The sequence below is a fragment of the Xyrauchen texanus genome, chromosome 27 (assembly GCF_025860055.1).
Source record: "Xyrauchen texanus isolate HMW12.3.18 chromosome 27, RBS_HiC_50CHRs, whole genome shotgun sequence".
Lineage (NCBI taxonomy): Eukaryota > Metazoa > Chordata > Actinopteri > Cypriniformes > Catostomidae > Xyrauchen > Xyrauchen texanus.
The window spans coordinates 32,723,618-32,749,803 of record NC_068302.1 but is presented as its reverse complement, the minus strand read 5'-3'; the positions used below and the strand labels follow the sequence as shown (position 1 = coordinate 32,749,803).

Below are 26,186 nucleotides of genomic sequence, written 5' to 3'. Positions count from 1 at the left end.
AGCTATATTAGTGAGAAACTCTCATAGACACAATGGTTTTCATACTAAGATTTTGACATTTACAATACCCTATACCCCTAAACCTAACCATCATGCAAACCTGTTGACAGTGTTATATTTAAACCAACACATGATTTGTTAGCCTGTCAAGTTTCATACTAATTTAACATTACAAGTTGTTTTATGACATTTCCCACTATATTTGAGAGGACTTTTTCATATAGCTGAACCTGCCTTATAGCCAAAGCCACACCCACACACACACAAATTCAGATGGAGGTTCTGATGTAACTGAGTCTTGAGTGTCACATCTGTTCCTCCTGGCATCCTTATTATTGTCACTTATGACAAAAATGAAATATCAGGTTTCTCCATATATTAAAGTTGTGTGCTTCAATCTGAAAATGTGTGTGATGCTACAGTATATGTGAATGCACAGGTGTATGAATGAAACACAGAGATGACTCAGTGGTCACACCTGACGAATGTCTGCTGCTCTTAAAAGGAAGCTCTGAATCTGAATTGACCCTTATTAGTAAGTGTGCTGGCTGTCAGTCACAGAGAGTTACAGTATTATCTCATTAGGGACTGCACACTTTTAGCACCAGTACTCGATTACTTTACCTACAATATTACGTTGTGCTATCAGTGATCACTATAGCGACGATTACCATATCACTAATGACTGAGATTGTGTCGTTTACGAAACATTATCATTGTTATAGTTGTGAAATATTCATGGATTCTGCAAATTGTTTTTGCAAATGCCTTGTTTATTTAGGTTAATTTGTATTTCTAGGCTTAATTGGGTTTTGTTTCCTTCACAGGATTCTGGCTACAGCGGGAGCCCACATGAATATTTCATTAGACCTGCGCACACTGAGAGCTGTAAGAGTGCTACGACCCCTCAAACTGGTTTCTGGAATTCCTAGTATGTTCATGTTTCTATATGAAAAATTTTAAATTGTATGTGTTATTTGATTGTAGAGAAGAAATATGACACTATATATACATAGTTTATTTATTTTGCATCATGCTGGGTAGCTCCGCCCATAGCCAAATCTCATCTGTCCAAATTTCCACTCCACATATCTGTACATTAAACACCAAATATGTTCTGATTGGCTTTGATTTTGACATTTTATGGCAGCATTTCACATTAAGTGAAGAAAAGAAAAGAAAAGTTGGAAACGGAACATTGGCCTGGATGGGACGCTTAGTTATGTTAGTTATGCATGTGGGTATTATAAAGTTGTTCGCAGGTAATAAATAGGATATTTTTATGTCTGTGTTTGTGTTATCAGGTCTACAAATTGTTCTTAAGTCTATAATGAAGGCTATGGTGCCACTGCTACAGATTGGTCTACTGCTTTTTTTTGCTATTCTTATGTTTGCCATCATCGGACTGGAGTTCTACAGTGGGAAACTCCACAGCCATTGTGAACTTAAACATGACATCAGTGGTAAGAAAGATTACACACTCTAACTTATATTTCAAATATTTGTTTGAAATCACTGCGAATCAATTTAATATCTAAGCATTCTTAAAACATTTACCTGAGAAGCAATTATTTTCAGAGAAAATTTTTTAAAAGAAAAACAAACAATTTGCAAATCAGGTAAGAATGATAAACAGAATTCAAAGGAAAAACAAGTTTTGTTTTTCTAACCCCATTGGCAATTTTATAGATATTTCTGTGAAAATAAATCGTAATTAATTTAGCTTCAGAATTAAATGTCTCTCCTCTCCTCTCCTCTCCTCTCCTCTCCTCTCCTCTCCTCTCCTCTCCTGCAGACAATGAGACAGTGCACTCATCTGATTCTGAAAACCAGTGTGGGTGTCCGCCAAAATATAAATGCTCTGGCAATTGGACCGGTCCCAATGATGGCATCACCCAGTTTGATAACATCTTGTTTTCTCTACTCACCGTCTTCCAGTGCATCACCATGGAAGGCTGGACAACAGTTCTCTATAATGTGAGATTCTGTCTCAGTTCACTTTCTTTTAGTGCAGCAGATCTTTTTATAAAAAAAACTTGTCACCTGCTTGAAATGAAAAAATATATATTTAAGACTGGAAAAGTCATGGAAATTTGTAGGTCTTAAGGTGCGAGAACCCTGCTTTTAAAGAGTTTTAATTTTTATAGATCTGATTTGAATTGTCTATGCCATTGGTACCCAAACTGGTATACTGCCATGACTGGCAAGGGGTGCCACGGAATCTCTGCTCAGTTCAATATTTTAATCAAATCACTTTATTCTCACACGACCATATGCACAAGTGCAACAGTGGGTGAAAGTCTTGTGTGCAGTTCCGAGTAACATAGCAGTGACAGTGACGAGACATATACCAATTTACAATAAACAACATATTTACACAACACAATTTACATATCTAATGTACATATAATTACACAACACATTAATAATATACAATGTACAGTAAACCATACACACAATGTAGAATACACCTAATATAGAATACACATAAAAAAAAGCTATATAAAGTGTAAATATATACAGTAGGTTGTATTGTAAAGAGAATAAAATTTACAACAGTCCAATGTGAGATAATAAGATTAATAAAGTGCAGTGCTGATGTATATTGATCGTGAGAGATTGAGTGTTCAAAAGTCTGATTGCTTGGAGGAAGAAGCTGTTATGGAGTCAGCTGGTGCGGGTCCTGATGCTGTGACAGCCACAATGTTAAAAATAACGGCAGTAGAAAGAGCTGACTCAATTTGGTACCCGCACACTGTTTGACTACAGCCGGCTGAATTCAAAAGCTCACATGCGTATAGTATGTCTGTGCATGCTCTATAGAGCGCTCATGTCTCATTGTGAATGCAGCTGCACTTGTGAACAGTCAAATGCACTTCTTAGTCAAAATGCCCCTCTTGACATGATATTAATTTAAACACAGCCATTAACATATTATGGGAGTGTAAAAAAAATTTAAATAGTGTTTTCAAAAGCATATTTATTTATCAGTGGTTGGGGTGCCATGGAAAGTAAACACAATAAAGGGTGTCGTAGTATAAAAGCATTTGGGAACCACTGGTCTATGCTACATTAAAAACTAAACACAGACAATGTGTACCAGAATAATTAATGTATTTTCTGATATACATTAGATTAGAGCTAAAATAAAGAAATGAAAGAAAACCAGATCCAGATCAAGCGGGGTCATCAAAGTCCACAGTGTTTTTGATCAGTCATCATGTGCTGTCATGCATGTTGATGTGGGTTATGAGCACACGTTCTAGTGTCTGTTTTTCACCCTCATAACTGAGCCGCTGCAGCAACACTGGGATGCAGGAAAATTTGTCTCAGTTCAGCTGGGTAATTATGCTACCTGCCCACACAGTTTTCACACCCTTTGCATGACAGAGCAGCACCCCACTGACCCGTCACCAACATGTTTACAAGGGCAGATTTAGTTTCCCTTCAACTGATAATAAAAAATAAAAGAATCAGAACACCCATGGAAAATACATTCTGGATCATAACAACCTCTATACATTTCTATACTGTTCTTAATCCGTGTATCATTCATTCATTTCATATTCAATTAGGAATTCAAAATTGGAAAACCATAAAACGACTTGTTTGTCTATTTAACAGATATATATTCTATATAATAGAAATATTTAATTATTAACAATAACAATATTAAAAAATAAATAATTGTTTTTGTAATTTCGATTTAATTCTCAGTTGGAAAAATTGCCACGGTACACTGTGCGTTTTGATTATTTGATTCCACTAATAAATGTATATGACATGAATATTTGATTTGCATGAATGGGTGGACCTGAAACGCTCCTTTCTTCTGATTGGTCAACCTGCACTGTCTTCTTCCTCAATGCTGTGAGACAGAATAAAAGTTCTCTGTTGTTTAATAGTTCAGATGAATTTGTCTCAGTTAATATTAAATTCTTTACCACTTATTTTCTAAATCTCGCCATGCTTATTGCAGCTGAGCTATCTCTCTCATCAAGTAGCCAGACACAGTGTTTTTGTCCATAAAAGTGATACATCTGAGAAATATCAATATATTCTCCATTGTTTACATGCAATCTCGCCTGAAAGAATTACCCTTTGTCATCGTTCTTCAACAAACTATGCAATCTGAGCAGCATTCATGTTGTAAAACTGTATATGAGCTTATATATTAGAGTCCTGTAAACAAAATGAGCCTGTCTCTAAAGTCTATTTTTAAAAATGCGGCGTAGTCTTATTCATAATATCCAGGAAGTGCGGTCAAATTTTGTGCCGTCTTGAAAGGCAGAGCCTTAATTTTACTCTGTATACCGGCAGCAATTTTCAGAGAAAGAAGCTTGCAGGAACCTCATTTTTTGTTAGATCATCTTCAAATTTGAAACATAATTTCTTTAGACTTGTGGCTTTGAGAACATTGTATTTCTGGGTTGTCTTGGCACTTTTATTATAGTTTTTCTAGATTCTAAATACATTTTCAGCACAAAATATTTCCATTACTATAAACTTCAGCTTCTCTAACTTTAAGAAATAACAACATATATTAATTTCAAAAGATACCACAACTGTGTCCATACTCAAAAGGATTCAGAAAATACAACCATTTAAGTTCACGTATGTCATTTTCATGGTTTGTGCTCAAAAAGGGGGCACTTATCAACAAGTTAATGTTATGGTATATAAATATGGTAACACTTTACAATATGGGTGCATTTTAATTCATGCTTAACTAATCCACAGATAATATTGAGTTAATGTTTGACTCATGATTAGCTAAGCCATTCCTTAATGACTGCCACATCAGCAACTATTAAAGAGTCTGTCTGATTAATATATTAAGTCATATATGAATTGCTATTAATTAAATGTGTCATCATGGATTAATTCACTAACAATTTATTATATGAACTAATAGTGTTAATTATCACAATGAGCCAATGCCATGTATTTGAATGTCCACCAATACGGGTACAGTAATATGCATTTATACATGCTTAATTACTGCATTATTACTGAAAATGAATGTGTTAATTACAAAAATGACTTAATGATGAGTTAATAGTCATGTGCCTCAACAAGTAAAGTCATAACATAATGATATCTTTGCAAATCATTAGTTAATATTTCATTAAAACAAATGCTGATACAGCCAAAGTCCTGCCTAAAAGTCATGACTTAAGAACTCATTTATCATTAATGACCATCATTGGACTTTATAAAAGCTGTTTATTTAACATCGGTTTCCAAAAACATTGCCTCACTAAAGAAAAAAAAAAAACAGTGGGATGCGGAGATAAAAAAAGAGATGATTACTGAGTGCAAATCTGTATCAAACCCGCCTGAAGAGCTCACCAGAGATACAGTATATACTCATCACAGTAATAAACAGAAAAAAATCTATTGTTTATTTTGCAATAATGCGTCTAATGGCATGAAGACATCTTCACACAAATGCTTAATAGTAATCTGCAATACTTTACCACAAAATGTTAAAGAGGGTGAACAAACTTTTTTAAGTGGATGTGTGCAAATTTTAAACATTAAACATCACTTTAAACATGTATTATTACATCTGTAAATAAAATATTATTGATACACACTTTTTTGTGTTTCCTGTACAGTTCACAACATTAGACAATTTCTTAAGTGTCCAAGAAAAATTGACATTGGGGGCCTGGGTAGCTCAGTGGTAAAGACGCTGGCTACCACCCCTAGAGTTGGCTAGTTCGGTGCAACACAGAAGAAATAAAAACCAAGCGATTGACAATACCGTTTTATGGCTTATAACTTTATCGCATTGCATGCATGATACTTAGCCCTACTGCAAAATAAAACCTCAATGTAAATTTTGCTTTATTTTTAATTACAGACACACTACATTTACCCTATGTTAGTTATAATGCTTAAGATTTATGTACTTCCTTTTTTATGTTTATACAGACCAACGATGCCTTAGGCCCAACTTGGAATTGGCTCTACTTCATTCCTCTAATAATAATTGGCTCTTTCTTTGTGTTGAATCTGGTATTAGGAGTCCTGTCAGGGTGAGTACAATTTACCAGTGTGGTCTCTAAGTTATGTTGACACTACATCTAACCTAATGTCTGAGCTGGCCCAGGGTAATGAGTTTTATCAGAGGTTAATGTGAAGTCGATTAACTTAATCTTTACAGAAAAGAGGTGGATTAAGTCAATACATACTCAGCTACCTTGTCACTGTTTCAACCCACAGTCTCTACACATGTCTCTTGAATTTTTAAATGTTTTTACTGACTTCACATACTACTACTGCAAACTTAAAGTACATACTTAACTTGTGACATCAAAGTATATACTTTTGAGCAGTGTTGTATAGTCAAGTAACTAGATCTTGAGTCCGAGCATCCGTCCGTCCGTCCGTCTGTCTCTCCGTCTTACAATATTATATGTACAATAATCAAGGAAATTAAATATGAGATGAGATGTCAGAAAATAACTTTCCACTTGCCATTTATTTGAAGTTTATTTAATTTGTTTATTTTTTTCACAGGGATTGTCCTCTAGTGTTATATTTTCAAAATTCATTATAATTCGGACGTTGGAGCAATTCACATGATTTTTCATGGATGGATGGGTTTGTCCTTTTAACAATGGGATTACTTAACTGTTTTAGCATACATTTGTGATAAACTCCCATCACACGAGCCAGTCTCCATCTCTATGTGAAACTGCACCTGTCATAAACGCATGAACACACATCAACATGATCTTATGTTCCCTTTCGTAAACTCGTAATAATGATTTACTATTTTGCTCCACATATTTGCTAATTTTTGATGTATGTGCCGCCACATAGATTATGAAAAATCCTTAATGAGTTCTAGACAAACTTGTGAAGGTAAGTTTTCTACTGAGGTAAAAGGTTTGAGAGGACTTGAGTCGCAAAGTGTTCTTTGTTAACGGTTTCTGTCATTTGATTTGCTCATGTCTCTTACGTTGTCAGTGAGCATCAGAATATCATTCTTACAGTACAACTTTAACTATTTATTACCACCGACCAAATTTTTAGCTGATTCCTCAAACTCCAGTATTCTCCCTCACTATACCACATCTACAGATGCAGAATATTTGTATGAATAAACAGAGGAACAGTTATTTTGTGTTATAATAGATTTGCGAGTACACAAGACATGTTTTGAGTGGCACATGCACTCTCTGAATGAGAGCAGGGGGATAGTTGGAGTGCATATCCAGTTTTGAGCGAAAGCAAAGGAAATCTGCGTGCGAGCACAGAGATTCACGCAACCAGTACATGGCATGACATGCATGTGATCTCAAGCTCTAAAAGGATTAACGGTTATAACTAGTCCTCACCTCCAAGTCAGAATCCAAGTCTGAGTCATTAGTGTTCAAGTCTGAGACGAGTCATCAATATTGCGACTTCAGTCGGACTCGAGTCCGTGTCCTGGACTCAAGTACTACAACACTGCTTTTGAGTATGTAGTAAACCATATACCAGTGATATATAAGAAGGCATACTGTCAAATAATACAAAAATGAAAGCAAATCTGACATGGGTCATTTCTCAATCCTGATCTTGTCGAGTTAGTATGCAAACTGGAAAGCAGCCCTCTCTCACTCTGCCTTACTTGATAAATTAATTGTGTTCCCATTCCTGTCGTCCCTCTCTGTGTGGGTAATTGTATGTTGTCGACTCCTGTAGGGAGTTTGCTAAAGAGAGAGAGCGAGTGGAGAACCGAAGAGCCTTCATGAAGCTCAGGAGACAGCAGCAGATCGAGAGGGAGCTGAACGGATATCGGGCCTGGATCGACCGTGCAGGTACTCCTACATACAACAGGGGCATCTGTCACAAATGTACCATGCAAAACAAACAAAGTGCATCATATCTGTCAGAACATAATGCTGTGCCACAGCGTCGCCCAATTTTCCAGCAGAACAACAGTGCAATCAGAATTTTTTTTGTTTTTAAGTAAAAATATTGAAACATCATTCAAATAAGATATTTTTTGGAAGTAAAATTGTATAAAATAATAAGACTTTCAGAGAATATTTCTTGAAACAAGTTTGTTTTTCTCACACCCTTGGCAATCTTTTTTTCTGATTTCATGCAGAAATATTTGTGAGGTTTATACTGAAAAACAAGCAAACAATTAAATTAATAATTACATTTCTGGAAAACAAGACAAACACACTGATTAAGAAAATTATTTATTTGCAGTGAACATCATGCAGTATCATCTTTAACATTGTAAATCTGTATGAAACTTTTCACAATTTGATTGTGTCTTTCATTTTTCAGAGGAGGTTATGCTTGCAGAGGAGAACAAAAATTCTGGACGGTCTGCATTAGATGGTGAGATGTTTGACCTCTGCTCTTTTTCTTTCTGCTTTTCCCACATATAGTATATTGTGGGATGCAAGTGTGTGTTTTTTAATAATTTTAGGGTTAAGGCCATGAGTCTATTTTGAATATCCTTAACCCTTAAGGAGTGGTGGTGGCGTAGTGGGCTAATGCACACAACTGTTAATCAGAAGGTCTTTGGTTCAATCCCCACAACCACCACAATTGTGTCCTTGAGCAAGGCACTTAACTCCATGTTGCTCCAGGGGGATTGTCCCTGTAATAAGTGCATTGTAAGTCACTTTGGATAAAAGCGTCTGCCAAATGCACAAATGGAAATGGAAATATGCATTCCCTTTTTGGGGGGGCCTTGGTAGCTCAGCGAGTAAAGACGCTGACAACAACCCCTGGATTCGCAAGTTCAAATCCAGGGTGTGCTGAGTGACTCCAGCCAGTTCTCCTAAGCAACTAAATTGGCCCGGTTGTTAGGGAGGGTAGAGTCACATGGAGAAACCTCCTCGTGGTCGCTATAATGTGGTTCTTTCCCTGGTGGGCGCATGGTGAGTTGTGCGTGGATGCTGTGGAGAATAACGTAAAGCCTCAGTAATGTCTCAGCGGTAACACGTTCAACAAGCCACATATGATAATATTTTAAATAAATTAATTCGCTCTCTGTCCCAGATTTTATAATTTATTCAAAAGCCTTTTATTGTGTTTTTGACATTATATTTATATTGTGATTCAAAGGTCTCATAATGCATCACAGGGATATTCAGACTGATGTCATAATAAATCGAATGTCATGATCCTGGTGCGCATCTGTGAAGCGATAACCTTCCATATGACACCCAAGCCCTGTGCAAGGAGATTGGTTTTCCCAAACAAAGGTTTTTATTAAATGTTGATTGATTGACAGCTTCCCTGAGGCTCTCTGAATGGAAAACAGGCAGTAACCATGGTGAATTCATTAATATGTCCCTGCTGTGTGCAGTTCTCTTCTATAATCATCATAAATGATTGACTTAAAAAAAAAAAAAAAACTGTCCCAAGTATGCTAAGAATCTTTAAGGCATCAGTAGAGACTGAGACTTGACTGTGGACCTTGGAATGAGGTTTGATATTGGTGGGTATCCGGGTTGCTTTCCAAAGGGCTTGAATATAATGCTGTACATATTATATAATTGCATGGATTTGTGTTTACACCATTGTTGCCTTGGCAACAATGACTGTTGTTGCCGTTCAGTGTGTCCCTAAGTGCAGGCTATTAGACTGGATGCTTTGATTAAATTGGGGAACTTTCAGTTGGTGTTGTTGATTCTGTTATATCCTCACATCCTGATAACAAAACATACTGGCATCTTAAATTGAATCGCTTATGTTTAAGATGAATCATTTATGTTGTATCCTTCCTCATTTTGTAAGTCACTTTGAATAAATGCATCTGCTAAATTAATAAATGTAAATGTTTGGAGCGAGAGGTATGTACTGTCCTGTACATTTACACTTGGCAGGTCTTCTGACCTGCCAAGATCCAGCAAGATTTCAGCAACAAGTAATTTGTCTGTCAACACTGAAAGCAAAAATGCTGTGTTTGACACAACAAATCTACAGCCAATCAGAACATATTTGATATATGTTATATGTATATTGATGTACTGTACAGTGTATTACTGTAATTAGGAGACAACAACTCTGAGATTCAAGTGGGAGAATTTTTCATAAAGTTTCCGACTTTTAATTAGAAGTTAAAACTTGTAACAGTGAACATTTTTTATTAGTCGGTAACTCTTATTATGGTTATTTCGACATGCGGTGAATGCAGCAGCATTATACACAGCTATTTGTGTCATAATTTTGAACCAATGAAATGTGGACAGGCTACCCACCTTGATGCAACATAAAAAAGTAAAATACTTTTCTTACAGATATTAGTTGATTAATTTGTTGATTTGTTTAGTTTGGAATAACAATAGAAATGGCTTCATCTGTTCTCAGTGCTGAAAAGAGCCACCACCATCAAAAGAAGAGGGGCAGATGATGTCCGGAGACCTGCAGAGGAGCACTATGCAGACATCTCATCTGTAGGTGAGTGGCTTCTTCCAGCAGCAATCTGAATATGATCAGGGCATGTTTCTGTTTTCATCAGATTTCCCTCTAGATCTAACAGTAGTTTCAAGTTATTTGCTTTTCTATGTATCTTTATTTTGTTCATCAGGGATGCCTTTGAACAGAGCCAGCATACGCAGCACTAAAAGAGGACCAACTTCCTATTTCCGTCGGAAGGAACGCATGCTGCGGATCTCCATTCGCCGTATGGTGAAGACTCACACTTTCTACTGGACTGTTCTGAGTCTGGTGGCCCTCAACACAATCTGTGTAGCCATCGTACATCACAAACAGCCTCCATGGCTTTCTAGCTTTCTCTGTAAGACCATGAGCAAAATTATCATTTATTTTCTTTATATACTTTCGCTGTTAGACTGATAATGCACTGCAAGAATTATTTTCTAATAGTCTTTATGTCTTGTTTTCCAGTAAAAATATGGAAACGTCCTTAAAATAAGGCACGTTTACTTGAGAACCATCAGTGCAAAAACCTGCATCTTATTCACTAACCACCCGAAATGTAGTTTAAGCAGGTTCAATCAGTGTTGAAATTGCGCTGCACCTTGAGTATTTAAATTAAAGGTGCTGAAAGCAATTTCAGTCGTTCCACTTACACGAGACTAAGACGTTGAATTAGCCATGCCCTCTCTTTCCAAAACCAATTCTGTTTTTTTAAAACAACAGCAGCCAAATAGTACCCTCAACATACAACTGTTATGAAAAAGATTGTGGCAGGGCGGAGGGTGGGGCCGGGTTGTGATCCTATACACCCGGTCCCATATTAGGCTAATCAAGCCTCCGAGAGGGATAAAGGTCAACTGCAGAGGATCGTGCGGGAGAGAGAGAGATCGTTACGGACATGTAACGTCATGTCCGTCATGTGTGTTTGTCTGTTAAAGTTTCAATGTAATGTAGTCGATGGAAAGGAGGAGGCGAGAACTGGCTTGATGATGTAAATAATATTTTAATAGTAAACTTAAACAGACACACAAACACACACATGACGGACATGTCCGTAAATGATCTCTCTCTGCCACACGATCCTCTGCAGTTGACCTTTATCCCTCTCGGAGGCTTGATTAGCCTAATACGGGACCGGGTGTGTAGGATCACAACCCGGCCCTGCCCTCCGCCCTGCCACAATCTTTAAGGGAGGATGACAATTTTTTGCATACCTTTCCGCTTACAGCATCTTTAAGTAATTGTCATTGCTTTCTGCACAAACGAGCCTTTCTATGTAAGTTAGGCTTATTATAGATTGCGCTTCATTTAGAAAAATTGTCCGGCACAATTTCAATATTTTTTACATTTCACGGGCTGCTACGCTGGATGTAAGCAGGCAGTAAAATGTATTTTATTTAAAAGAGATGTTTGTTATCCACAGCAATTCATCAAATAATGACGAAAAGTGTTAAAACCTGGCATATATTCAGATGTGTGGTGTAGTCTAGCCTTTTTCCAACATATTAAAGTGCTGATTCCACTGTCTGGATCACCATAGTGATGCTGTTCAGTCCTGCCAAATTGTTTCAGATGTTTTGTCTGCTGCATCCTCCACAATATAGCACTCAGAATCTGCCTGCAAGATCAGAATTGCCCGTGCAAATTGCGTTTAGCAGTGTTTTTGTGGCCGTGTTTGCAGTGTTGCCTGATCTGCATATTCCTTTAGTGAACCTGGCACTTAACCAATGCAGACAGTACATGCAAATAACCAGTGCTTTTACAGTGCACAATTAATTCTTAGAGAATTCCCCATAAGTCTTTATTTAGAAATATCTAGCAAACTAAATATATAAACAGTGATCAGACACAACATTAAAATCACCTGCCTAATACTGTGTTGGTCCCAGCCCATGTGGCACCAACAATCATGCCATGGTCCAAATCACTGAGATCACACTTTTTTTTCCAAATTCTGATGGTTGTTGTGAAATTTAACTGAAGCTCCTGACCCCTATTTGTATGATTTTATGCATTGCACTGCTGCCACATGATTGGCTGATTAGATAATCGAATAGATGATTGTTGGTGCCAGACAGGCTGGTTTGAGTATTTCTGTAACTGCTGATCCCCTGGGATTTTCACGCACAACAGTCTCTAGAATTTACTTAGAATGGTGCCAAAAATAAAAAAACATCCAGTGAGTGGCAGTTCTGTGGACAGAAATGCCTTGTTGATGAGAGAGGTCAACAGAGAATGGCCAGACTGGTTTGAACTGACAAAGTCTACGGTAACTCAGAAAACCACTGTGTACAATTGTGTTGAGAAGAATAGGGGTTGCTGTTGTTTTGGCGGCATAAGAGGGGACCTACACAATATTAGGCTGGTGGTTTTAATGTTATTTTTACTGCAAATACTGATTTTTTGCTATGTGAATTATTAGCAGCATAACGTAACGTTCAAGCCATTCCTTTCTGCTGCAGACTATGCAGAGTTCCTGTTTCTGGGCTTGTTTCTCACTGAGATGTTTCTAAAGATGTATGGACTGGGGCCCAGACTCTATTTCCACTCCTCTTTCAACTGCTTTGATTGTGGGGTAAGTGAATTTGTTCTTTTAGGTGTCAAAGAGCATCAAGGTGGTGACTCCAAAAATAAAAGTTTAAATAAACTTTTTATCATGAAAGAAAAAAAACATGCATAGAAATAAGAGGAGATGAAACTGGAGATCGAAATTGATAGTTTTTAAAGTTATGCCTTGCCACTCAAGGCACAATGAACACGTCTTTAATTTCTATGTAAATTTGAGAACCCAGCTCTGAATATCAATATGTGGCTTTATATAATTAAAATTCAGTTTTAATTCATATTTAATAACTCTGCATTAATTATCAGATTATCTTTAAAATCTGATGTGTGTGATTTTTTTTTTATGTTAAAATTATCGTATCCCAGCTTAATATGCAGTGTCAACTCTAAGTGACTCTGGCAACTCATCAACACAGTGAGTCTGTGACACTATCAAATCATAGCTCTGTTTGTTTGAACGTTGCGACAAGACTGACACAGCAACACTGATTCAAACAATGGTGTGATTTTGGGACCTATCTTTTTGTATAACAAATGAAGGACAGGAACTTTTTCTGGAATCTGTTTGAAAACAGTGACTATTTCTGCAATTTTGTTTATTTTGTCACGCTATTGGCACAGAAATTACACACTTCTTTAATTATAGCTTTAAGTATGAGTACATTTGTGGCTGATATAACCCAATAGCAAGTATGCAATGTACTGTATAGGCATTAAGCTGATACTGCTATAAAGAAACGAGACCAGAAGTAAATTATGAAACATGCATGTTTGGGATTCAAAGGTGTGTTTGAATATTTGAACACCCTTATGATGCCGATAGTGTGCTGCCCAAGTAGGCAGCTCACTATGTTTTGAAGCACAGTAGATGCTAGCCGTTTTTATGATAACGAAATCTAATCAAGCCTATATATATGAATTTTTTCCAGGTGATAGTGGGTAGCATATTTGAGGTTCTCTGGGGGTTCTTTAGACCAGGCACATCATTTGGAATCAGCGTTCTGCGTGCCTTGCGGTTGCTGAGAATCTTCAAGATCACCAAGTAAGTGCAAGCCCGCCTGGAATAGTAGCCCCCTGGGTTTATTTTCCTCTATAAGAGGCAATAATCCATTTACTGGACTGTGATGCTTTGCTCAATTTCTAGATGTCCCTGTGCTGAACTCAGATATGCTGTATTTATGTTCTGTTAAGGTACTGGGCATCCCTGAGGAACCTGGTTGTGTCTCTCATGAACTCCATGAAGTCCATTATCAGTTTGCTTTTCCTGCTTTTCCTATTTATTGTGGTCTTTGCCCTTCTGGGTATGCAAGTCTTCGGTGGAAGGTAATATATATTTTATCAATCTCACAAGTAACGCCCGACATAGTAGACAATTTTGTGGACATCTCAATGCATTTAAAAATGCATTTATTTTTACCTATCATTGCATATCATACATATCATTATTTAATGTTTTTTCCCCTAAGGTTTACTTATAATGGTAGTAATTTAGTTTTTTAAGATTTTTAATCATCATTTTACACCCTCTCTATGATTGTTTTTTATTTTGTATTGCTGCTTAAGACTTCTATGTGAATGCTCCCTTTGCATTTGAAATGAAAAACAGCATTCTGGCACCGCTCATGCATCTTTGAAGTTTCTATTCTTTGTACTGATCGAAGAGGGTAGTCTTTGTCACATTTGGATCCTCTGTTGGTCTAAGATCTGTACACCATACGAATACGAAGGTCAGACTGTGATCTTTGGTACACAGCAAAAGATGTACTGTAAACTCTTCGCTTGAGCTTGTGCATCCGCCATCCCATGTTCTTCTGCACAATATCACACTTGTGGAAGTGATCCGGTGATTGCGATTGTCAGCGGCGACAATTAATTGCGTATGGCTGGCTCGCCATACCTTTATGTCACATGCAATAACACCTTAACATCATCAGCCAACTGCTTCACTTTTAAACTTAACAACAAAGTGTATCAATCCACCAGACCACTGGCAACAAATTTCATGCTACAAAGCAATTCTTGGAGTGCAACCATAAGTGACAGGTGTTGAAATACAATAGAAGATTCATCAGGTTATCCAGTTAGTAAAAGCAAATCATTTATTATTCAGGATCCTGGTCAGGCTCATATTGAATAAAATGGCTTGCACACAGATGTCGCATTTTCTTTTTTTCTCTCTACAGGTTCATTTTTGAAGACTACACCCCCACTAATTTTGACACTTTTCCAGCAGCTATCATGACAGTGTTTCAGGTAAGATTCAAAATAGTAATCAGAGTATAATGCATGACTCTTAGTGAATGAATTTCCTTAGTGAAATATAGGGCTATGAAGGACAGCTAAATATTTAGATCAAAATCTAATTGCATTGATTCAGATTCAGTGAGGAAATTAGAATCAGCGCACAGTATTACTGTTTAACTACTTTGTATATGAATATACCTGTTCGTCTCAAATTATAGTCCACGTCTTTCAGGTCTTAATGAGTTAAATGCAAGAGACTACAGTGGCCCCGCATAGAAAAAAGATTTGGTATACCCTGAAATGTAGATAATAGTAATAAATTAACTTTCCTTTTAGATTCTCACTGGTGAAGACTGGAATGAAGTCATGTACAATGGAATACGGTCTCAAGGTGGTGTCAAGTCAGGGATGTGGTCGTCTGTCTACTTTATTGTATTGACTCTGTTTGGAAATTGTATCCTACCTTAATTTATCATCCATTACAAGCAATGTCAGTGTATTTGAATGCTTTTAACATTTGTTAAATACTAATTTTAACCCTTTCAACCTACTTTCTTTAATCCAAAACTTTGACAAAATTCTCTTTTAGCAAATATTTACATTTTAAAATGTTCAGCCTCTCTCTTTCAGAAAAAATGTCCAAATAAAATTAATAATGCATCTTAATCTCAGGGCCATTTTCAAGTTTTTGTCCAATAAAATGCTCTTTAGAATGAGAATGTCCTCTCCCTCTTATATGTAGCACATTATATTTCATGGTTTAAAAAAAGGACCACTCTGATACATTCAGCCCCAACTTCATATTTCAAAAATCTTTGAGATTGTAATATGCTTGGTTGAATTTTTGCTTCTTAGTTTTTGTGATTAATGCTGCATAGCTCTTTGTTTTGAGTCAATTTATCCTTGACAATATTGTCAGATACACTCCTTAACGTGTTTTTGGCTATTGCTGTTGACAACTTGGCCAATGCCCAGGAGCTCACAAAGGTTTATCTAGCTCAAGTTTTTTTTGTCTCACAAACTAAAACTTTAATAATTCAATTGAATAACACATAGCCTTGCTATTCCAAAGGACGAAGAGGAGGAAGAAGAGGCATTCAATCAAAAACATGCTCTGCAGAAAGCCAAGGAGGTTGGGCCCATGTCCTCGTTTATGTCCTCAGAGTAAGTGAACCAAGCACATCCTCGCCTATAACATTCGTCCTCTCACAGAGATGCTTACTAACATTGCTAGCACCAGTCTCTTGTCTGGACATTTTATTTTAGGCTGGATTCAGATAATATTTTAGATAAATCGAAATTGGAACTGTTGCTAAACTATACCTGTAGGACTTTCCTGGCCAGATCACTTAGATGCACAAGCTATTCCGTTAGTTTTACTTTATAATGATGTTGTTGTAAGGTTGCCACAGTATGTAAGTAGTTGGTAAAGTTTTATCTTCTTAAGATATTTTGCCTTAAAATCAAGGTCAGAGTTGTAGAGCATTGTGCATTTCACGTGTATCACCCTATCTACACCAGTTGTGAGTAGTGCGTCACAATACATCAAAAGCTTACCTTTGCCCTTCCACTCAATGAAGCTGTCTACACTGGAAGCATCTGTTGCGGTGTGTCGCACCGACAGTGTCACACCTTTTTGTGCTGCACAAGCTGGCGCTACTGCCAACAAATAAAATAAATGGTTTAGAATGTTCACTTTGACGCATCTAGCGTAGACAGCCACAAGCAGTTGCAGCGTGTTACATCAATTGACACGCCTAGTGTAGACAGGTTGTATGACTCAAATTAAGTTAAATAAGTTTGGTTTGATTTAATGGCGTGCACGTTTTTGCTGCAAGATTGGAATGTAGCAACAAGCATTTCAACTTGGAGGTTTTTACAGCTAGTTTACAAAAGATGGATCGAATCAATTACTTGGCTAACAATGTTCCTTACTGATATATTGCATTGGGATTTTTTAGGGCCGTTTATTCAAAAAGCACAATAATTTTCTTTAAAATCAAAAGCAAGTTGTTATAGCAACCGGCAGGCTTCCCAGCTTCTGCAGGGTTGAGTCTATTATGTTGTCATGGAGACAGCTTTGTTGCCATCAAAAGGAGAATTACTGAGTTTTATATAGTTTTATATCAGTCAGCCTAAATACACATGCTATTTTTTGTAAGAACAGAGAAGAGGCATCTAGCTCTCCTTAATCTCATAAGATAACAGAGAATAAGCAACCAAATGGCTAAAAATTCATATTAACCATGAAGTTTCCTTAAATGAAGTTCTCACTTAAAAAAAAACACCTATATATTTTGGGGAACTTTTTGGGATAATTTAACCAAAAATGAAAATTCTGTATGAATTTATATCTTTTTCCATAGAACACAAAAAGAGATATTAGGCAGAAAATCAGTTGCTATTAATTTTCATTGCATCTTTGTCCCAGACAATGAAAGTGACTATAAGTGACCTAACATTCTGCCTAACTCTCTTCGTGTTCTAAGAAAAAAGAAAGTTATACAGGTTTAGAACAGCATGAGGGTGAGTAAATTATATAATTTTCATTTTGGGGTAAATTATTCCTTTAACACTGCATGGATGTGATGCCAGACCTGAAATTGAGCATGTGCAAGTATGGGATGACAGTCTAATGTGTTTTGGCATGACAGTCCACTCACCTCTACATCTCTTGATTGATCATAGATGCTTTAGAAGCTCTAGGTCCATTTTTCCTTCTCTTTTTGCTTGACATATTAGGTAGGTTGCATAATGCAGGAACATATTGCTGTCACAGTAGAACTTTGTGAGTTGGATGATTGTTTGAGTGCAGATGCAAATATTTTCATGCTGGAGGTGATATATAGAGTTCTATCAACCCTGTACTGTGGCCATAAAAGACAATAAGAAAGTTAAGCTAAGCCAGAATTAAGTTGTCATTCAAGAAATGTAAAAGGTTTCAAACCTTTGGCAACTGTCTCTATTCCCTATACAATGTTATTATTTTATTTTGGCCATGCTGACAATTTTCTATACCTAATAACCAATGTTTGTGGCTGTGTTGGATAGAAAAGAGCGTCATTATAGAGCAATAAAGTAATCATTCATCCATAGAATTCTGTCATTATTCACTCACCCTTATGTTGATCCAAACCTGTATGAAACTCTTTCTTTCATGGAACACAAAAGATTTAATTTTTCTCTGTGCAATTACAAGGAATGGGAACTGGAGCTTCAAAAGGGACACAAAAACACCATGGAGAAACAGACCAATGTTAAAATCTTGATATACACTACAGTAGCTCTCCATTGAAATATCCATAGCCATTTCTAATTTGTAAACAAATCATTCAGACTGGTTTTGTCAACTGGAGTAAGTGATTCATTTAAAAGATCTAAATTGACTGATCACTTCTATTTTCATGAAGGAGATCTAGCATAGATGCCAATATATTCAGTGAAGAACAATTTAAATTTCAGTCATTTTCTAATGCAGAAATTAGTCGTATGGACCACTTTTATGATATTCTTGTGATTCTTTTGAAGCTTGAAAGCTCCACACCTTATTCATTGTAACTTCACTGAAAACAGTGACCAGATTTGAAGGTGTGGTATGTAAGATTCGGAAACCCTTGTTATTAATTACACCTGTGGCCATTAAGTAAATCAAAACAATGACATAACGTACAAAGAGGCTGACAGTGATTCACTGGCATCATGCTGACAGATGAGGTAGCATAATTAAAATTACACTTTTATGATTTTGTGATTACTACAGACTTTGAGACTAAACTAAAACTACTTATCAGCTAGCATAGCATACTGATACAGCTACATACTACTGAAATATACCAGACAGTTTACTGTTGCACTGAACTGTTATGTTGCACTATTGTATGTTTTGTATGTCATATGTTGTACTAAGAATAAGAAACCAGCATATTTGCTTAAATTTATCCTGTATACCTGACTTTTAGTATAAAGAGAAGATCGTTGCAAGGTAGCTTGCAATTCATCGGAGTTAGCTGGCAAGACCAAGTTAGCTAAAATTACACAGATCAATCCTTATCACACTTTATTTCACATGGTTTGCAGTTATGTAAGTTTACCTGTCCAATAAGAAGAATGCCAATTCTGGGTCAGTTTTGATCATGGCTGGACTGATAATCAGGCATACCGGGCATTTTCCCAGAGGGTCCACGCACTTTGGGGCCGATCAGGGGCAGACTGGCCAATGGGAGAACCAAGCGGGCTGGTGGGTCGGCCACGATAAGCTAAAATGAGCCACGCGTTATGCAGAACGGACCACAAAACTGCTGCGATATGCAGAAAATGACTTTTTTGGCTTTCTCTGAGTTTGTGTTGGAGTTGGTGTTGGTGTTGTTCTGGGAGCCGGCCGTTTGATTACGTTACCTAGTGTTGCAGTTTGTTGTCGCTGTGGAATAGCGGAAGAGAAGCACTGAGGCAAGGCTCTCAGGAGCACGCATAAATGTCACATCCTTTGGATTTTCCCGTCAAAAGCGGCCCGCTCCCTTCGCATGAAAATCAGTCTGCAGGCTTTAATAGGCAACCTAGAAAGTCCGGGAAGTTGCATTACAAGTCGTTCACACATTGGCAAAAAAAGGTGAATATTACATGAAAATTTTTACATAATGCACCTTTAAAAAAATTATTATTATTTTCTGTGTTTACACACACACATACAAAGATGCTCTGGCCTATCTGACTCAAGTACATTTAGTTTTTTTTTTGTAATTTATGTGTGACAGGTTGTCAGGTTTTAGACAAAAAGACACATTACTGCATTACAAACAGCATAAAATGATGCCTTTACAGTGCACTTTGAAGGGAAAACGATAATGATGGCCACGCTGAAGAATTTTCAATAAAAATTACTTATAAAGTGAGTTCAAAATTACGTTTTATTACACCTTTTAGCCTTCTGTCTCAGTGGATGGTCTTTGAGGTGAACAGGGCATAGGTATGATTATTTCTAAATGGAATGCATGTCGGGATTCAGGGCTGAACTGGCTGTGTGTGTGGAGCAGTAGTGTAGCGGTTAGCGTGCTGCACTATGAACCTGGTGACCTGACATTGATTCCTGCTCATGGCCAACACCAGTGATGATTATCTGAACCTGTCCCAGGCCTCCCCTAGGTTGACTCTGCCTAAAATGAGTACCTGGTGTGGTGTGTAAAACATTGCCACTGGGGAGACAAAAGGTGGTCGGGTGTGGTGCTGGCCACCCACCCCCTTGTGTACTGTTCTGGCCTTCATAGGTGCTTGCTAACAGCACTTGCCCCTACAGTCTGTTAAGGCTAAATGGGGGATCTTTGTCTTGTGTGTGTCCGTGCACGTCTGATCTCTCTCTGGGCGTGTATTTGTTTTTTGTTTGACAGTTATCATGTGTCGCCGCACATGGCTTGTCTCTATTGAGCGGGTCTTGTGCCAGCGTGGTTCTTATTACACTCAGCTGTCTCTCATCTTCTCATTACATGCTGCCTATTTATTCTTCCTCATTTCTTCAGTTCTTCGATGGATTTACTCCTGAGAACTCTTCTCTCTAGTTTAACCAGTCTATGTATCAGCTGCTTTCTAAGCGGATACGTTTCCTTATTAATTTTTCCGATCCCATACCACTCACTTCAAGCGGGGCATATTATTCTGAAAAGGCTCTGGGATTTCCTGTTTTTCTGATACTTTTCTCCTTCTGTTGCTAGCCCAGTTTGTACCTTTTTTGTTTTCTCCAGACCCGGTGGACCAGTCAGCGATCTTCCCTCTTCATCTCTTCTTCTTGATCGTCTGAACCCAACTTTGCGAGTCCTACGAGGGTCCACTCTCCTCCGCCCCATTGTTTGTTCAGCGTTCGCCATCTCGTCGGAGCACAGATTTTACATCCAACCCACTCCTGCTGATTGTGTTATATACTTATACAGTGTGTGTGTGTGTGTATATATATATATATATATATATATATATATATATATATATATATATATATATATATATATATATATAGCTAGCTCTTTAAAAAATTAAAAGACCACTGCAAAATTATCAGTTTCTCTGGATTTACTATTTATAGATATGTGTTTGAGTGAAATTAAAATTTTTGTTTTATTCCATAAACTACTGACAACATTTCTCCCAAATTCCTATTTATTTGCAGAAAACGACAACTGGTCAAATAACAAAAAAGATGGCATGTTTTCAGACCTCGAATAATGCAAAGAAAGCAAGTTCATATTCATTTAAAAAAAAACAATGCTAATGATTTAACCTAGGAAGGGTTCAGAAATCAATATTTGGTGGAATAACCCTGATTTCCAATCACAGATTTCATGCATCTTGGCATGCTCTCTACCAGTTTTTCACATTGCTGTTGGGTGACTTTATGGTGTACTCACATTCCAGAGGTTTTCAATGGGGTTCAGGTCTGGAGATTGTGCTGGCCATGACAGGGTCTTGATCTGGTGCTCCTCCATCCACTCCTTGATTGACCTGGCTGTGTGGCATGGATCATTGTCCTGCTGGAAACACAATCCTCAGAGTTGGGGAACATTGTCAGAGCAAAAGGAAGCAATTTTTCTTCCAGGATAGCCTTGTATGTGGATTGATTCATGCGTCCTTCACAAAAAGATTAATCTGCCCAATTCCATCCTTGCTGAAGCACCCCCAGATCATCACTGATCCTCCAACAAATTTCACAGTGGATGTGAGACATTGTGGCTTGTAGGCCTCTCCAGGTCTCTGTCTAACCATTAGATGACCAGGTGTTGGGCAAAGCTAACAATTGGACTCATCAGAGAAGATAACCTTACTCCAGTTCTCCACGGTCCAATTCTTATGGTCTTTTGCAAACCTCAGCTTGGCTCTTCTTTGCTTCTCCTTGATGAAGGGCTTTTTTCTACCTTTGCATGACGTCTGCCCTGCCTCTAGGAACCTGTTTCAAACTGTCCTCGCCGTGCACTTTACCCCAGCTGCTGTTTGCCATTCTTTTTGTAGGTCATTTGATGTCATCCTACGGTTGTTGAGTGACATTCGAATGAGTTGGCGGTCATCCCGTTCAGTGGAGAGTCGTTTTCGCCCTCTGCCGGTCTGTAGCTTTGTTGTCCCCAATGACTGCTGCATGACCTTGTTATTATGAAACGCCTTCTTTGAAATTTTAAGGAAATTTTAAGCACCCTAAATGGCTTCTCCCTTGGCAAGATCCTCATGGCCATGGCCCCCGTGAGTCTGAGAATATTCGCCAACTATGAGGAGGTGATTGTGTTTTACCTGCTCTGGACTCCCAGTAACCCAGTGGTTTTTGGACATCTGTGGCTGGTATAAACAATATAAAATTGTGCTGGCAACTCTGTTTATGCTTGGAGTTCTTTTTGCTCTTCCCACTGTCGACGGAACGGAATTATGATGTTGTGATCGCAAATTGCTTGCCGTCAGGCTTGTGTTGGAGGAGTGGCGCCACTGGTTGCAGGGGATTGAGGTACAGTTTTTGGTTTGGACTGATCACAAAAACATAGAATGCATCAAAACGTCCAAGAGACTCAATTCCAGACTGGCCCGCTGGGCTCTCTTCTTTGGTAGATTCAATCTTACTATCTCCTACCACCCGGGGTCTAAAAACATCAAACCTGATGTGCTCTCTCATCTGTTTGAGAGTCCCTCTGACTCCTGCTCCTTTTACATGGTCATTTCCCAGCACAATTTGGTCACTGCCGTGTCTTGGGAGGTCGAGGCAAGGGTATGGAGAGCACTGTGGAGAGTGACAGCCCTGGAGGAAGTACCAGAGGGTCTACTCTTTGTGCCCCGATCAGTCCGACCCACCGTCGTCCATTGTGGCCACTCGTCCAATGTGGCTTGTCATTGTTGGGCACTTCATTCAGGAGCGGGTTTGGTTATTAGCAATAGTTAATAATAATCAAAGACAATAGAACATTGATTAGAATCAACATTAGCTTTATAATCCTTTTAAACAACAATCATCAAAGATAAACATCAGTTATAAAATTCAATAGAATAGTATTTGTTATCAAAGATAATTATTCATTTTATAATCAATAGAACATTGGTTAGAATTAACATTAGCTTATTTATCCTTCAAATCAACAATCATCAAAGGTAATTATTAATTATCAAAATCAATAGAATATTAGTATGGATATTATTGCCAGGGCACCACCCTGAAATTTGTCTCACTATAGGATTGTTTTCTTTGGAAAGTCAAAGTCCGGAGAATAAGGAAAACAATGAAGGCTTCAATCCGAGCACTGACATCCCCTGCCATCCTTTGACACCAGTGCATGCAGAACAATACCAAAACACTTCTCTTTCAAGGATAACAAAATTTATTGATGCAGCAATATCAATTAATAATCAATACAATGCAGTCAATAAACTTCCGACTTCCAACCACAAACTAAACAGTAACATGATTAAATATGGTAACAAATAAGCCTATAATACATGAGAGGAAGGCGAATGTGGCTCTCATGGAGAGTACGTCACGCATATTTTCTGGCAAGAGAATGTGTTTGTGAATGTGGGCGGAGAGACTGGTTAATGGCGTCTGCCCATTTAATGCGTGTCTCCACTGGTGCGGCAAGTTATCTGCTCACCAAATGGACATGTTGATATGTGCGGATATGCGGATATGTTTGTTAGGGTTCGTGTGTGTGTGTGATTAGTAGGAGAGAGATAGAACAGAGTGACGCCACCGACGCTGGTTTTAGCAATCATGGGAGAGAAGGCAACCGTTAGTTTTATCACTCAGAGACGCTGTGAACAGCTCATAAATAATATCCTTGATACACAAGAATAACACACTATAATAATCTATCACTGCCAAGATGTTAACCTCTTGATTCGTGTGAGGACATGGGTAGAATGTGTGTTCATTTGTCTTTTGACTCTGACACGGTTCCTCGAAGCTCAGGTGATGATGGAAGTCAGTTTCCTCGCACTGTCGGCGGGTGGTATGGTGGCTGATTCTCTGAGAGTTGGTGGAGATATCAGCAAAGTCGACTCGGTTGAAGAGGGAAGAGAAATCTTCTTCACTTCTGCAGGCAAATGGGTGGTCTCCTTCGGATCCATTAGCATGCTCATGAAACATGGAGAAATCTCAGCTCTTCCTTCCAGGTCATGTCCTGTTCTGCGCCTAGCTTGGCATAGATTGTCAGTTTTGTTGGAGCACGATGAGCACTGCTGCAATCTCCACGTACTGGCTTGTCTTGCTGCACTGTCGGAAGTTGTTTGGTTCGTCGATGTTGTGGTTGAACCAAACAGTTCCGGCTCCTGCGCTCCTAGCGTGTGTCCCTGGGTTTCCTAGGGGCACATTTCTACTGGTTGTTGTCAGATGTTGTGCTGTGCATTTCCTTGGTGACCAGGTCAGCAGCTGCATTTACCTGATCTGGCTTTGCTTTTAGCTAGGTAGCTCTGAACTGCCTGCGCAGGGATTCATTTACCTCTTGCATCCAGGCATTACCGTCCTGTGCCCAGACTCTCTCATCTTGGGTTCACCTAACTTCTTGACGCAGGTTGAGATTTTCCCTCTGCACAGCTTGGTAGCTGTACTGTAGCTGGGTGAGCTGGGCCTGGTTTTCTGTGGTTTACATTTGGGTTCTGCGGTGATGAAGGAAAATTTTGCCCACAAGGTTTGGGAGGTTTTCCTACAATGCTTCATCACAATGACTAACATTGTAACTGTTGAAGTTATCTCTCTCCTCTACAAAGAGAACGAGGACAGCTTCGACCACATCTTGCAGTGCTGGGTCATCTGACCTCAGAGGAGCTTCAGCTCCGGCCACGTTGAGCAACTGCCGAGTCATTTTACCGGGGCAGTAAAAATACTAGTGACACAGTGGCTCTGATAGCTTGTTGTGCTTTAATGCTGACTGAACCCACAGGTGAGAGGCTTCGACCTGTGGCTTATGGGTTACTTTTATGCATTGTGCGAATTTCACTGCGACCTCTCCTTGGTGGATGTTAATTAGGTGGCCTGACACCTCTCTGTAACATCTAGACGAAAGCGTTAGGAGTTAAATAACAACAACAGCAGGCTTGGAGCAGAGTATCCACTCTAAGAGCACTTCCATATCACACTGGCTTATGCATGGCAAGTCATGAGAGAAGTCAATCATCAAACAGATACATACTTTGAACTACTGATTCAAATTACTACTTTAGATTCTTATGAATACACACTGTGACAAAACTGGCACGTAGGAGGCCTCACATGGGGCATCATTAATGTTGGGCGCTTCGTTCAGGAGCTTTTTTTTCCTGTTTTTCTGATAATTTCTCCTTGTGTTGCCAGCCTAGTTTGTGCTTCTGTGTTTTCTCCAGACCATGTGGACCAGTCAGCGATCTTCACTGTGCACCTGTTCTCCTTGACCACCAAAGTATGTTCATTTCTAGGAGACAGAATGCGTCTCCTTCCTGAGCAGTATAATGGCTGCTTGGTCCCATGGTGTTTATACTTGCTTTTTTTAAGCCATTGTCTGTGACTAATATGTTCATATTTGGATACCGCCTTCATGAAAACCATAATAAATTGCAAAACATCCATTGCTAAACTCTCACACATGGTTAATCTATGCAAGTTTGCATCGTAACCTTGACAATTAATGTGGACATTCTAGCAAAAGCAACTGCTGTCTGAACAGAAAAAATTTGATCTGACCATATATAACTTGCAGTCTGAACAGTCTATCTAAAATTGATTTGAGAAAAAAAAAAAAAATGCAGTTTGAACAAAACTCTTTTGTTTTCCACTGAAGAAAAAAAGTCATACAGGTTTGGAATGACAAAGAGTGTTTAAATAATTCAGAATTTTACATTTTGGGTTCAAATTAATATAATAAATTTTTTACGGACATATACTGAAATCAAACCCAAACCAATAAGTTCTGTATGAGACAGTGCAGGCCATGCCTTTGTCAGAACAAATAGGTGTGATGTGAAAACCACAGGCTCTCTTCTCTACTGCA

General features: G+C 38.2%; 1 protein-coding gene across 1 annotated transcript in view; it reads left to right on the top strand.

The window, feature by feature from the left end:
* LOC127621128 (voltage-dependent R-type calcium channel subunit alpha-1E-like) overlaps positions 1-26,186 on the top strand; it is a 158,024-nt gene that overhangs the window by 95,866 nt on the left and 35,972 nt on the right. Inside the window, exons 5-19 of the mRNA XM_052094594.1 lie at positions 828-931; positions 1,305-1,445; positions 1,784-1,977; positions 5,941-6,044; positions 7,702-7,817; positions 8,299-8,352; positions 10,336-10,425; positions 10,556-10,765; positions 12,870-12,982; positions 13,902-14,014; positions 14,164-14,295; positions 15,156-15,225; positions 15,553-15,670; positions 16,136-16,203; positions 16,289-16,380. Coding sequence (XP_051950554.1) covers positions 828-931; positions 1,305-1,445; positions 1,784-1,977; positions 5,941-6,044; positions 7,702-7,817; positions 8,299-8,352; positions 10,336-10,425; positions 10,556-10,765; positions 12,870-12,982; positions 13,902-14,014; positions 14,164-14,295; positions 15,156-15,225; positions 15,553-15,670; positions 16,136-16,203; positions 16,289-16,380 — 1,719 coding nt within the window. The remainder of the gene's footprint in view (positions 1-827; positions 932-1,304; positions 1,446-1,783; positions 1,978-5,940; positions 6,045-7,701; positions 7,818-8,298; positions 8,353-10,335; positions 10,426-10,555; positions 10,766-12,869; positions 12,983-13,901; positions 14,015-14,163; positions 14,296-15,155; positions 15,226-15,552; positions 15,671-16,135; positions 16,204-16,288; positions 16,381-26,186) is intronic.